Source organism: Periplaneta americana, chromosome 7 (assembly GCF_040183065.1).
Source record: "Periplaneta americana isolate PAMFEO1 chromosome 7, P.americana_PAMFEO1_priV1, whole genome shotgun sequence".
NCBI lineage: Eukaryota > Metazoa > Arthropoda > Insecta > Blattodea > Blattidae > Periplaneta > Periplaneta americana.
Window position 1 is genome coordinate 80,344,430 of NC_091123.1, and position 16,304 is coordinate 80,360,733.

Here is a 16,304-nt window from a genome sequence, read left to right on the forward strand (position 1 = left end):
TAAGTAAGACTGACATAGAGTGTGTGTGTAAGATAAATAAATGGAAGGGGAGACTGTAAAAAGACAAGTAATGCACAAGCAGGCACTGGAAATAGTGTTTAAGGTGTATAATTATTTTAAAAATGTTGACGAGCAGAATGCTGCCGGCCATCATGGTACTGGCTACAATGTTGCCAATGCACAGGAAATGACTGCAGAAGCATGTGGTGTGGGTTTGAGAACTGTGCAAAGAATTACTGTTATTGAAAGAAACAGGATTTGTTTGATATCATGCTTACAGTAATCAATGGCTAGGGTCATTATTGTCTTTTGAGAATTTACATTCTCTCCTGCACTATTTGTATTGCGCACACATGTGAAGTATGATGTTATATGCTGTCTTGCTCTCTCTCTCTCGACGCAAATGCTAGCAGACGACCGCCTTCCGAACTGCTGTCAACTCTAGATAAATGAAAAGACAGTACTATAAGAAGTTTTCTTGAGTGCAGCACTATTATGTTACAGCAAGTAGTTTCTGTTACAAATGGGGGTGAGGGTTGTTTTCGTGCAGAAAATCCTAGACATAAGACTCACTTGTTTATTTCTCTTTCAGAGAAAATTATGCTAATGATTCTGTCATCTTTTAAAATCCATCAACCTCAGCCAGGTTTAAGCCCATGAACCTCGGATCCAATGGTAACCACTATACGACTAATTACAAGAGAGGAAAAACAAAACAGTAACTACTATCTAAGTAATCCACAAATGTATTTACATAAATAAATTTACACGACTTTTTATTTTATCAATACCAGTACTCAAAGGATCCATATCAAAATTCAGTAATTCACAATCAGTGCAGAACATTACTGTGCAACTTTGGAAAAATTGAAAACCAATATCTGTGCAAAAAGAAACCAGAACTGGTGACAAGCAGCATAATGATGCTATACTAAACACTATTTAATCCACTTCTGAGTGGATTATTGGAAAACTCTGCCATATGTTCCTACAGTCCAGATTTATCACCTTCAAGTTACCACTTATTTAGTGATCTTAAGAAATGCTTTTCTAGAAAGCATTTCACTGTAGATGGAAGGTCATCATGTGGTGCAATGCTGTTTAATGGGTTTGGGCATGGACTTCAGTACTGGTATTAATGAACTTGTCAAAGATGAAACAGGTACATCAATGATGTTAGAGATTATGTGGAGAAATGATTCGTTTTCATTTTTTATTGATATGTAATTTCGACTTCCTATTATTAAATAGTCTCGAAAAAAAAGTGTTATTAATAACTATTTTAATAAGGCCAAAATATATACATAAACATATTTCTCACCAGATTCTTTATTTTCATCTCTAATAGATCTATTTTTTCCCGACCTTATATCACAATTTGGCGAAATAACGTGACTCAAGGACTTCTTCTAGATTGTAAGGGACCATCTTTTTGTGATACAGCTTACACAAGAAGTGCAGTAGAATCCCTCTTAACCAGTACCAAAAAGGACCAGACTATTATAGTTTCGGATACGTGATTTTGCTGGATAATTGAATAAATATTTAGAAAAAATGACCTCTTCGTATTTTAACAGGCAAACTGTTGAAGCTGCATCCATGTGACACTTATTTCTCAAATTAAACATAACAACTGTGTGCATTTTCCTTATTAAAACACATCAAACAACACAAATAATACACTAATTTTAGGTTCGAATATTCACTGAACATGAAAGTTTGTGCAAACTTTTTAATGTGGCAACACTGACGGCCCAGGGTGTGGTAATGTGGCAGATTCATACATTTTTTTTTCTTGGCCCCGCCAAAAGTACCGTTGTTTTGGTACTGTATTGCCAATTAATTGGATGCCGGTTATGAGGGATTTCACTTTATACTGGAATTTGAGAATGCAGTTAATTGCTTTAAATGTAATCAGCATTCTTCCAAATTTTGAACTGAAAATTCAACGTATTATATATTAGTACGTCTAAACTTATTTTGCTTATGAATAGCGCCCAGAAGTTCATGCATATTTTCACTGATTATACTTAGATGCTAATGAATTGTTATCTGTATGAACCAAGAGTATTTTAAGTTATTAATCTTGATTTTATGTTGTATTTAAGTTCATATTTTAACATTTTGTAAATGCATAATATTTTAATTAATCTAGTCTGTTTATTTTTGATTAAATTATGGTTTATTTAACAATGCTTACAACTGCAGAAGTTATATCAGCGTTGCTGGTGTGCCGGAATTTTGTTCTGCAGGAGTTTTTTTTACATGCCAGTAAATCTACTAACATGAGCCTGTTGCATTTAAACATACTTAAATGCCATCGACCTGGGCCAGGATCGAACCCGCAACCTCGAGCATAGAAGACCAGCGCTATACAGACTACGCTATCTAGTCTGTATATGTTTGAGAATGTAACAGTAACATGTAAACCACTGTGGAGTAAAGATTAGAGCGTCTGGCCGTGAAATCAGTGGACCCAGAGTTCAAATTCTGGTTGGGGTTTTTTCCGGGATTTTCCCTCAACCAAATGAAGCAGAATTGCTGGATAACTTCTGGCATTGGACCTCGGACTCGTTTCGCCATCATTAATTCACAACATCATCATCATTCATACAATAGCTCAGGTAAAGTTCACAGTGCGGTGTACTGTACTTGTACAAGGGCGCAGCCATTCGGCTACCCAATCATTCACAGAATAGGATAGGAGTGGTAAGCACAATAAGCTTCAGGCTGCAGTACAAGCCTTCGGGTCCCTCCTCCATACAAGGTAAAAAAAAAAAACATGGTGTTGTAAACTAAAGGTCAAGGAATGTGTGTGTCAGTAAAATACCAATACCACTATTAATTCGTCATGTGATGGTGATGAAACTGTCATATGGACATGGTCATTCACTCATGACATGATTTGTGCAATGTAATTGCTGTAGTCATTTGCATTCATTCATACAGGATAGATAAGTGGTTTTATATGCTTTGTTTTGGGAAGTCCCATTAACTGTGGCGAAAGTTCAGCAAATTTGAATAGACAGGTAGTCCATATGTATATATGTAAGCACGTATCCCTGAACTAACATTCGTTTTGTAGATTATATTTCCACATTACATAATTTACAGTAAAATTTTTCTCCATTTCTTGGTATATGATTACCAGCAAATCTTGAAGTATTGCATTCAACTTCGTGTGACTAGAAGATTTAAATTATGTAATGTTAAAAATCGCTCACTAAACTGCACAGCTCCACTGTGAATGTTAGCACATAACAAAACTGCTTCTCTACTGTGCATATTGCTCTAATGTAGTTACGAAAGTCATCCATTCATACTTGCGGATATACTTTTGAGTTGTTATGTAAACAGAGTAGAGAATACACAGAAAGTAGCAGTGTGATCTATATGCATAACAGTACTCAACCTGAAAACTATGCTTTGGTATAAACTTCCTAGCCTTAATCATGATCGACTATCTAGGAAAGGGGAGAACAATAATCTGAAAATATTATTCAAATCATCTGCAGCAACTGAAAGGGAAAATTCGCGAGAAGCTGGATATGGTTAAGAAGAAAGTATTGTTTCATCACGACAGTGCACCTGCTCACACATTTGCAATCGCTGTTGCTAAACTACAAGAACTACAGTTCAAATTGCTGCTACAATCTCCCTACTCACCAGATCTCGCACTCTCAGACTTCTTTCTTTTCCCAAAGTTCAAAACTCACTTGCCTTTGGAGAAATTTTCGTCAGGTGAAGAGGTTATCACAACAGCAGAATGCTTTTTTTGCAGATCTCGAGGAATCTGTTATGAGGTATAGGAGTATTGCAGCACGGCAGACCAAGTGTGTGAATCTCAGGGAGGATTATGTTGAGAAATAAAGATTGTTTCACAATAATCCTAGTTTAATTTCTATGTCAGGTCACGAACTTTTCAAACAACCCTTGTAGATGGGGAATTCTGGTCAAAAAAAAAATCCTACTGATACACCTATGAATACCAGCCTGAAGTCGTTCAGGTTGATAATCTCAGTCTAAAATCAAAAATAGTGTAGGAATTAATCTACCTTCAAAAAATAAATAAAGTGAAAATATTCTTAATCTTCCGAAAGTACAATAAAGGGGATTTGCAGCACTAACCATAGTGCCCCTATCCCATCTGGTAGTTCCATAGACAATTATTAGATGGCAGGTGTTCAGCTCGACCCTAGCCTCTTGTGTGGTTGTAGTGCCACGAAGAAAAGTACTGATTTTACACGATTTCCTTCTCTTCAAGGCCAAATGTCTAATCTAATAAGTATTTTAGATTTTATTTAAGAATTTCGGAAGTACCATACATGTGTGATTTTAGAAAAGCAAAACATGCACATTTTTATCGAAAATGTTTTTTAAGATTGACTTACTGTTATTTTTCAATGATCATATGTTGTTTTCACGACAAATGTCTGTGAGCCAGCTATTATTTGTCATTTTTAGGATGGGTAGCAGCTAGGGGCTGAAGAATGAGAGTCAAAGGCTCTGTAATGTGGATACTTTTTTATATAGTTTTGATAAGAGAATACAGATCAACTTGGCAATATTATAATGTGTGTATGTATAAAGTAATTTCATGAAAAGCAATAATTTAGTCAATTGTGTTTATGTATTATTCGATTCAACTACAATTGTCAATCAAGTGGGAGATGCTTATGTATGTTTTTGTGTGCACCTATTGGCTGGTCTAGGAGATGGGACAGGAAGTATTATATGTTTCAGTTCTATGATAAATGTAACAATGTGCTGAATTAACTCCATGCATGAGGGAGACTAAAAAACATCCATTCACATTATTAATCTGTATTGTACATTAATCGTGTCGAATGGCTTGCACTCCTTCCTCAGCGATATCTGCCTCTTCAGCAACATCCATTGATGATGCCAGATAGTTTGAGTTGAATCTCGCGCATTTTCATCCATTTTACGAGATAAATATTCATTCTCCAAATCATTGCTGTCCAGACCTATATTTATTATTACACTTTCAACAATTTGTTCCATTATACCAACTCTTCTCCAATATTCATTTCTTATTTCACGTATACTTTATCACAGATCTTCTTCCTGCCTTCCTCTGTGATGCTCCTTATATTACTGTGTGCCACTTCTTTTTAACACTTGGAGATTAACACTGACAACATTATTATCCATTCCTTCAATATACCCATTCCACTTACACACGTACAACTATTGCTATATGTTCAGAATTTTCATTTTTCTGCACACCCGTTACTATGAGTGTAGTGGATGTACACCTTTTCATTCTACCTTACAGTCCTGAGAAATTTTACACGACATACTGTAATATCATTACACTCCACCAAAAACAATCTTTTGTTTTTAAATTAAAAAAAATGAATCCCATGTCTATTATAATCTTCTGAAAAGTGTTTATTTTGCCGATGAAATGTACAGTACTGTCTATTCACAGTGTTGTAAGTTTGCGAGGTGTGGGAATTTCTCACTTAACTTTATAATATTCAAGAAATTTTTGTCACACTACATATTGATCGAACTCGTCCAAACCCTTTTTCTTTGGTAAGTGTCTCTTTCATGGATGTTACAGCTCTCTGATGCTTTCCTACAGTCGTTCACTACATTTTGTGCTGTTCTTACACTTTTTCCCTGCAGTTGCAGCTGCTCTTTCCATGGCTATTTTCAGTGGAATTACTAGTACCTGTTCTTTCTTGCAGAATTACACCGAGTTATTTATTATTTCTTTTCCATCTGACCAGACTCTTATAGAACAGAGTGGTAGTTTAGGTTCTGCAATATCCATGTCGTAGTACTTCACTTCAGATAGAATTGAAATGGTTATGATACATTCACTGTGCCATTATGCATACTGCATCGACTGTCCTCGAAGAGTCAGAGTCGCTCGCCTACGACTATGTTTACTTTTTAGTTTCGTCATCAGCAATTGTAGCTGGATAGTTATACGAGTATAATACATAGGCCCTACACGTCCAACTTAAATGTGGACATCTGCTGATCAGTTTTGCCTCACCAATGATGCATTTCACAGCCAGTATACACAAAACATCATACTCTTTCCACTGATTTCCAACAGTGCTTAGAAAATGAACATCTAATATTGGCTTACGCTAGTAATCCTATTACTTTCCAGCACAAGAATGATTTTAGAATCATCATCGTCATCATCATCATCATCGTTTATATGGCCCAACACGAGCCTTGGCCCTCACAATTCCAGACCTCCATTCACTTCTATCCATTGCCGTCTCTTCCCAGTTCCTACAGTGAAGTAGCAGAAGACTATTTTCCTTTACTGCATCGGTCCATCTTTTCTGGGGTTTCCTAACACGTCTCTTTCCAAACATCTTTGCTTTCATGACCATGCTAGGAATGCTAGAATCTTACATTCGTTGAACATGCCCTACCCACTGTAATCTTCTAAATTTAACAATCATGGATATAGAAGAATGATTTACTTGAGCTTAATATACAGAACAAATCAAGATTTATCTAATTATACTGTATTTGGTTAGTAAAGTTAGTATCCCATGCTCTTGACAATGGGGTCATTTTCTGTCTTGCAGCTCAATTATTACTTTACAATATTCCCTTTCATTGGTTCGAAAGTGTTATGTGATGTATCCAATTCTTCTGATAGCAAATTGTGTTGTAACTTATGTTGTGAGTCTAATCCTAAAAGGATAAGGAAATGAGAAAGAAGACAGGAAGTATACAATGTGTTGGGGGGAGGTGAACGTGTTTTGGAAACAATATTTCTGTATATAAGAATTGAAATATTAACTGATCAATGTGTATTTTAATTACTGAAGAATAATGTGTATTTTCATTATTAACGAATCAATGTATATTTTCATTATTGATGGATCAATGTGTATTTTCATTATTGATGCATCAATGTGTATTTTCATTATTAACGAATCAATGTGTATTTTCATTATTGATTATTGACGGATCAACGTGTATTTTCATTATATTGACAGATCAATGTGTATTTTCATTATTGACGGATCAATGTGTATTTTCATTATTGATGGATCAATGTGTTTTTTCATTATTAACGAATCCACGAGTATTTTCATTCTTTCTATACCCTGAAAATATGAACGGCGTAACTGAATCATCCTGCATATTGAGTATTAATGTAGGAAATATCGAATTTTGGAGGAATAATTGAATATATTACACAACACATAATCAATAATAATTTCATTTTAATAAACATTCATTTCAGGGAAAATATGTTCACATAGCACATGACATTCTTTAAACAATTATGGACAATGCTTTACTCCTTCCAAAATTGTAACACACCAAAATGTAATTCGTTTTAAAAGATATCTAAAATGGATTGTACAGAAAAATCAAATAATTTCATAAAATCCCATAAATTTAACAATTACATTTCAGAAGTTATAAAATGGACTAAGATAATAAGGAAATAGACAGAAAAAAAAACATTTGAGCTACAAAAGAATTAATGTAAACACTTGATTATCTGACAGCTGAATAAACACAGAGATGAATTACATTCATTGCTAGAGTTCAACGTTTCTTATATTGACATGATAAACTGTATGCATCAATGGCAACTGGCTAAATGAAATGAAGTAACAGTTTAGCTACCATTTATTTATTTCACATTAACTGAAAATAAGTTACAAAACACAATCACTTGTAACTATGGATGGATTATTGATAAAGAGTGGGACTAGCCCACCGCATTTAGGCCTCTGATATGGACCCATTGTGCTACCTTCTAATTTCGACGAAGACAACAGGCCAAAAAAAGTTATCTGGAGTACTCTATCAAGGACAAGGTTCTTCTGCAGTCTGTAAATCTAGACATGGACCTTGCTTGCTTTATTTCTTTCCCAAAGGGCACCATGCTTACGATTTTATCGCCCTTTAAAATCTGTTGTCTTTGGATGGGTTTGAACCTTTGAACATTGGATCTAATGGCTAGCATTGTAACTGTTAGATCGAGGAAGATTTTTCTTGTAACTAAATTTCCAGTAAAATAAGTATTGTAAGAAAATTATATATATATTCAGATGGTGGAATTACAGAATTAAACTGTACTACTACTTCGGTACTTTCTATCACCTTTTTTCTCCCTTTTGCCTTTGTCGTGAATTTCTGTTTCATTTGTTACATGAAGTCTTTTAGAACATGTTCCAAAATTATTCACAATTTTACTACTGCCATATCTATCCGTAAGATTTTTGTGAAGAAATATTTTGAAACCTTCTCACTACAGAAAAAGTAAATTCTCTCATGCTATTTGTTGGAGAGTAATCGTTGAAAGTAGACAAACATTATAAATAATAATACTAATCTCGAGATAAATTTAAACAATTTCGCAATTTAATTAATTTTTTATTTACGGCATACTATTGTTTCATGTATGAATTTTACTTTGCAATTACAGTTAAATACAAAAAAAAAATATATATATATATATATATAATGAATGCAAGTTGTTATAGTGTAACATTAACTAGATTGAAGTACTTTACATGCAGCTGATGTAATAAACAATATTATTTTATTTTCCACTTCTGCTTCTTTGTGCCTGACAGTTTGTGCTCAGATAATAACAAAAATTGCGATACTCTGAAATGTGAAGTTAAAAATAAATATTATACAGAAAGAAACTATTTCGCTCTGAGCAGGAGGAAGACATCTATAGAAGTTTAATCGTGAGGCTTTACAACTATTCGTGCTGTTGATTTTGTTCACTTAAAAATACTAAAAAACTGAATTCAATGAATGTACACAAAATGATCCAAAACAATAGAATCAGAATTACTGACAGTTATTACAACTACTAAGGTAAATAAAAAAAAACTCAGTCAGATAATCAAGATTCAATAGAGTCTATGAAGATTTTGCCAATTAAATGCTAAAACATAAATCGGGATTAATTAAGGTTCTTTAACATTTTACTGACAAAATCTTCATAGAGTTTTATTTCAAATGACAAATCCTCTTAAAATATCTTTCATAATAGAGTTCATACCATATTTCACACCAACCTCATCATATAAACTCTCAAATGTTCAAGAACCTTGGCACCCTTGTTTTCAATTTATATTACAAATACATTTCAATTTTTAAAAATTATACACATTTTATTTTGAATATTTGGGCAATCCATTGGCACAATGGTGTTTTCAATCCTTAAAAAATGCACTGATCTATTTATAACAAACTGTCTGCCACGTTTAAACCAGATCACAGGCATGGCAGATATCAACGTATAACATGCAAAAGTTTCTAAAACAGAGTATTTGTTACACCCTGATCACTCTGAAATCTTACCCATTTTACTAATACTAGGTTCAAAATTTTAAAAGTGCACATTTCCAGTATATATCAGTCCCTCTAGATGTCAATACATACCGTCAAGAAAAAAAATCACAAGTAAATTAGACTTGATGCAAAGCACACTCTATTACTGTTTGGTGCATTCAGGCTTCCCACCTTCACTGATACGTAAAATGTTGTCCATACTCGAATGAGAGACAGTTGTTTTAAGTATTTATTTTGCTGGTTGGGAAGCCTATTTAAATCTGCCAGCACTCGAGATTTAAGATTCTGTACAAAGAAATGTAACTTTTGTTTTCACTACTTAACAAGGCTATTCTACTCAAGTTTACATTATAGGCAAATATTCAATACCGTACTATCATTTTACATAATTACATACTTTAGTTCATGACTTAGATATTTTGAGCTTCTAGGCATCACTTCAGTAAAGGTATAGCCACACTTGAACTTGTTAACACTGTTAACAAACTAGTATGAAGAGCAAAACTGTGTATATAACAAAAATATTGATGGACTTTCGAATTCTCTCAGAATTTTTTGTTAAATATAAAGAATTATCTAACTGGCAATGACTAATGTGGGGGAGAAGAAATTCAAAAATATTTTTAAAAGCAATGGATATCATTTTACCAAGTCTACCTATGTCCGTACTCGCACTTTCAATTTTAGCAAAATTTTCTTGATCAAGAATTTTACATTCAAGCATGTACATCATCATCATCATCATCATCATCATCATCATCATCATCATCATCATCATCATCATCATCATATTATTATTATTATTATTATTATTATCATCATCATCATCATCATCAACAGAATTGTTACATGCTCGTCATATCTCATCATTTATTATGATGACCATATCACCACCACTACTACTGCTGCCATCACCACCACTGTAATCACCATCATTATTGGAATCTTAAGCACTTTTACATTTGGATCACACACCAATCAAACTTGGAAGCCCTTGTTAAGTTGAATACTTATTCATTCTATCAACGAAATACAAAATTTGAGAAATATAACTAAAACACCTTATTTACCAGCAGCTACACAAACTAAAAACATACTTCAAACAGACCACTCCAATATATTGTAACAAAATAAAATTATATTGTCAGAAATTAAAAAAAATAACATAGGACCACCACATTAGTCTCTTAACGGAAAGTATCTTATCACTTGTAAACAAATTTGAAAATGAATTTTTTAAATTCCACATTTCAACTAATATTTATGAGTAATGAAATACCTACGCATCCACTTAGGCCTACTTCAATTGGTTATAATTAATTTTTATATTTCTAACAATGTTAACAAAAACTTCTGGTGATGACATACCTTTATTCTTATGTAAAACAAGATTGGAGTTATTTTAATCTGGTACAAGATATGAGGAAAATAAACGAGAAAAATGTTCACAAATAATATAATTTCAATACTTTGATATGGTAATTTTAATATGGAAAAGAACAGAAATGAAGCGTGGTGGAGCAAAGTGATCTAAGCGCCTAAAAGTTGTTTGTCGGGAAAAAGGAAAGCAATGTCTCTTGAACACTGTTGGAACATACATCCAGCATGATCCAGCGATGCATTTGTCAACTGCAAGGTTCACTGAAATGGACACAGATCATATAGCTTGACATTGGCAATGACATTTAGAATACTTTGGGCGAAAGAAGCTATTTTCCGAAGTTTTGGCAATTAGATCACTTTGTCCCACCACACTTCAAATTACTTCACATACAAATCCCTGGAAAACATGAAAACTGTTTATTATGAACCATCAAGTATATTTACGAACAAGAAGAATAGGCTAATACATTTCTGGTGGCTTGGGGGGGTGTGAAAAGAAGAATTAGAATTTGGAGCTTACTCATAAAAGGCATAATTGAACAATAACACTGTCATCTGCTATTGTTATAAAGTGTCAATTCGTGGAAAATAAAACCAGATAAAAACGAAGAGTTTTGATATCTGACATACTTAAATATACGTGAAAAGGTCGATTTCAATTTTCAACATCATTATATCATAATTGGTGGAAATATTATAAGTTAATCAATGAAAATTAATATTTTTATTTGAAAATAATTCGATTTTCATATTTCCTAGATTTCAATGATTTTAACGTGCGAATAATTTAAAGGCTGCAACTGTAAATCTTAATTCTGTCATACTTTCAGAAAATTGGAAAACAAAAATTACTACAGTTAACAATAGTTAAATGATACTAGTGCTTGCAAAAATATGTAACCGCGAAATATTTTTCAATAAAATACAAAAAGACTCAACAACACACTGATGAATACATATAGTGAATGGAACAGTACTTACGGCATCCTGCATTATGAACTGTTCCCATCCCTCTATAAAAGAAAGTGAATAATTTTATTTATCTAATACATGTTTAATATGGTACTCTCAAGTGTTTCTATGAAAGCTGTTCAAAGATTGAATGATGGTACTGTTACTGCTGTCTGCCCAAAGTCAGAGGTCCTGAAATATGACAGCATCTGCCAATTTGTGCAATTCAAATGTTTCAATAAGTGAAATGTTGAAGGAAGGATGATTATTGATGGTTTATCGTCCTCTTACTCCTCAGATCTAATACAGTGTGATTTTTATTTGGGGAAAGTTCTACAAGTGAAGTGTATAAAAGTAAACCTCACACATTAGAAAATCTCAAAGAAAATGTGCGCAAAGACAGAAAATATTCTGCTTTTAGAATTTAAAATATTGGTGCGTTTTGTGTTACGAACTTTGTGTGGTACAGTAAGGAAATAATTTCTATCATCTATGAGGTAAGTTTCAGCACATATTATTTCGTATTACATATATATTTGGACTTGTATAGCACAAAATTATATCTAACATGGACTGCAGAAGAATATATAATTTGTAATGAAAGAGACATCACATATATTTGTTTTTGTGCAATAATGTTATAATAGGGTAAAAGGTAAAAAGGTATCCCCGTAATATGCCATGAAGGCACTTGGCGGGCATGGAGGTAGAGCCCCATGCTTTCCATGACCTCGGCACTAGAATGAGGTGGTGTGGTCGGCACCACGCTCTCACCGCCTTTTACCCCCGGGAAAGACCCGGTACTCAATTTTATAGAAGGCTGAGTGAACCTTGGGGCCGTTCTGAAAGTTTGGCAACGAGAAAAAATCCTGTCACCACCTGGGATCGAACCCCGGACCTTCCAGTCCATAGCCAGCTGCTCTACCAACTGAGCTACCCGGCTGTCCTGTTATAATAGGGTAGAAATAAAAATTATGTAAATGTGGTTTCTATTCAAAATCTTGAATTTCTGCAAGTACAAATGTATTTTAAATTATATTCAATTACTTAGATTTGATATTATTTATTTATAAAAGAACCAATAAGTTTAAGTTATAGGGAAAATACAAATATTATTCTGCATGATGGAATTACCAATTTTTAACTATGAAGGTGAAAATAATGGACAAAATAAGACAGGATCACATTTGAAGAGGTCAACTCTACAAAACAGTAGCATTCTTATTATTTTTTATATACCGAGCCACACATTTACACATGTATATGAGCAAATTAAGAAAATATAAATTTGTGTATGAAAGAACAAAATGACACCATTTAAATATAATAAAAATAAATATAATAAAAAGGCTAATTGAGCAAGTATTTTGTTCAGTTTACCAGCAGTGGTAGAAAGCAGAGTTTAAAATGTATAATTTCAACTTTCGTCTCTGAAACAAACATTTGTGTATTATTTGTTGTATGGAAGTTTACTGAACTATGGCCCCAAAAATCCGTGTGCGTTTCCCATTCATTAAAATAAAAAACGGTCTTGACAGGAACGGATTTTATGAGATGAGTTGAATTGTAACATTCTTATACATTATTGGTACATTACAAAACAGCACTTCCATAAAATATGCAATACAGAGTAAAATAATATTACCAACGTTGTCTCATACTACTGTTCTTTTTAATATTAATGTATTACATGTATATTATACAAATTTCAGAGATGTTTTTATCTGAACCATGAGCTCTAAGCAGATTTTATGAAAGGAATTATCAAAGTGTGGATTAAAACATTGATATTTTGTAAGTGGAAGAAATTTCTTCATGGTGTATACACACCAATCTGAATGTGAAAACTGTCTTAACAATTTAGAAAGAAATTAGATAAGGAAATAGATCTTCAGACAATATCTCATTATTATTATTATTATTATTATTATTAGAAAGAAAACTGCATTTAATAAATGTATATACGGATTCCTTTGAGAAAAGTATGGTAAAGAAAACAGAACTGACACTTTAAATCGAAAGTCTGCCATACAGTATGTCAAAATAAATAACCGAACTTTTCTTTGCAATATGAGAGATTTCTTTATACTTGATGGAACACAGAGAACACATGACTAATTACTACAAACGGGAATAGACGATTATAATTATAACGTGGAGATAACTGTGTGGAAGTGGAGAGTTTTCCTGAATAAAATTCAGGTTACGGACTTATACACAATCACAGTGAAGGAAGCAGGACTAATTCTAGTTTTGTGTTCATTTGACTGGAAGCTTTGATACAAAACAAGTAACTGAGAATATTCCCAAGGGTCAAGAAATGTAAGCTCAATTGACTAGCTGTTAAAGAATATTATTTGTCATGTAATTTTCAAGCTCTTTGTTATTATTACAATTTAATTATTATCGTAATTATCATCATTTTAACTTGTCAGCCATATTTTTGCCACTTGTCAAAGATAAACACATACAGTAATTTTTTTAAACAAATGTAATTTTTAAACATTATTCTCAAGTTCTTAAAATATAAGACTAACAAAGTGTATAATGAAATTATACAAAATAACTACTGAAAGGAGGGGACCCAAACCTCCTGAATTGAGCACATGGGGAATATTACAAAGTAAGAATGAAAGGTGAACCATATTTCTATAGCAAGCTTATATCTTCCTCTCCACTTGCTCCATCATCTTACATTGAACACTAAGATTAGGAAAAGGTAGCACTAATACTGACTGTTACACATTTGTGCACCTATACTGATGCACGTTAGGAACACTTACAATCCCTGCAAAATGGCTGGATGGCATTTGCAATGTGGATATGGAAAACATATCTGTTGCATTCACAAATGTAGCTTATTCTCTCTCCCACATTCATTAATCGAAAATACAGATAATTTTTATTTAAAGATGTCATCATTAAGCAACAATGGATTTTGGTTCTTCGATTTTTTTTAAAATTATTCACGTTATTTGATAATCTTAAGAAGGAAAAAATATACATTATATTGCATATAAACAAAAGAGATGAGATTCAGGAAGCCGTTAAGTTTTAAAATTCAACAGAATCTTCAATAATATAATCCAGATATCAGATCTTTTATAAGAAGTTCAGTTTTAAGATGTCAAATTTAAACTTTTATTTCACACATAAAACAAGTATGTGTATTTATGTGCGTATATACATGTATGAATACTGCATATTAGTATCTTAACAACAAAACATTCAAACTATAATTTCGTAATAAAAGAGAAATGCTAATGAATACATTTTAACCTCCATTTCGTTTTATAATTTAAGTGAAATTTATAGAATAACTCTTGTATGCTTTGTGAATGCAACATTAAAATAACACAATATGTATTAATACTAAAAGGTAAATGAGTAGGAAATCTAAAGATACATGGAAAGAAATATGTGAAATATAATGAAGTCTCAGCTGAGCAAACAAGGAATGTTAGGAAATTGTTAAAAGGAAAATACATTTCATTAAAAATGTCTTCACTGGCTACCCTAGTAAAAGACATACAGTCATAAATTCAATTTTTCCTTATGAGATTGCATGATAAGGACACCAATAAGTTTGTATACTTTTCATTCAGTCTTGTATGAAATTAATATAGTGGTTCTTAAAATCAGCTCTTATAAATAATCGGGTATAAAATAAAAATATATATATTTGCACAGGTGCAATAGAATGAATATAAATATTCATTTGAGATTCCACGAGAGAATTTGGATTAAATATCCCTGAATTATTTCTTATTGAAGTGAGCTGTCAGTCTTTCATAGCTTACAACCATTAACCAGAAATTAGCACCATACATTGCGAAATCAGTTGGAGTATACACTTGGATATAGTTATACTGTTCTGACGCATATCAGTACATTTCAGTATTTGCATTAAATGAAAACATCACTTACACCATTTAGTAATTTCTCCTTACTCTCTGTGCCAATTGTTGACAGATTAAACGAAAGCCTCAAAAATATCTGTAGGATCATGATCTTATTCACAGCATCTAACTTATAGGTAATATTTCTATTGTCGCTACATACTTTTAAATATCAGATAATTTAAGATATCAAGGAATACAGCCATGGAATGATAAAATGGTTTTGAGAATTTTGTTTACTATGGTTGATCGAAAGATCCCTTCATATGTCATGAACTTAGGGTTGCACAAAAAATCTGCCTTTACTTCCAATCTTGGGACTGTTTCTACTTGTATATATACAGGATGTTTGGAAAAATTGTCAAAAATTTAGAGATGAGAAGTAAAAACGAAGAGAAGCAAAAAAGTTCCAGTAAACATGGGTCCACAAATTAACTGTTTACAAGATAATGCCATTTTTTTGCTGGTTGAGGCCACCAGTGAACCGAGTGCCTGGATATGGTAAAGTGGCAACATTCATGCTTCGTACATATGCCACACTCTCACTGTTCCATTTCCTTCTAAGTGTGAGATGATATCTAAACAGATGATATGGTGAACGGTGGATAGATAGAAGAGAATCTGTACCTAGGTCACTGGGTTTAAATCCTTTGGATTTTGTGTATGGGGTTATGCAAAAAGCACAGTTTATAAACAGACATCACCACACCTGAAGAATTGCAGTATCAAATTGCAGAT

General features: G+C 32.9%; 1 protein-coding gene across 4 annotated transcripts in view; it reads right to left on the reverse strand.

Moving 5' to 3' along the window:
- LOC138703222 (WW domain-binding protein 4) overlaps positions 1 to 16,304 on the reverse strand; it is a 129,591-nt gene that overhangs the window by 27,236 nt on the left and 86,051 nt on the right. The window contains exon 2 of one of the 4 annotated variants that reach the window (XM_069830932.1): positions 11,698 to 11,729. The exons of the other annotated variants lie outside the window; for them this stretch is intronic. Within the exon in view, the coding sequence (XP_069687033.1) occupies positions 11,698 to 11,702 (5 nt within the window). The 5' untranslated portion in view covers positions 11,703 to 11,729. The remainder of the gene's footprint in view (positions 1 to 11,697; positions 11,730 to 16,304) is intronic. 4 annotated transcript variants of the gene reach the window in all.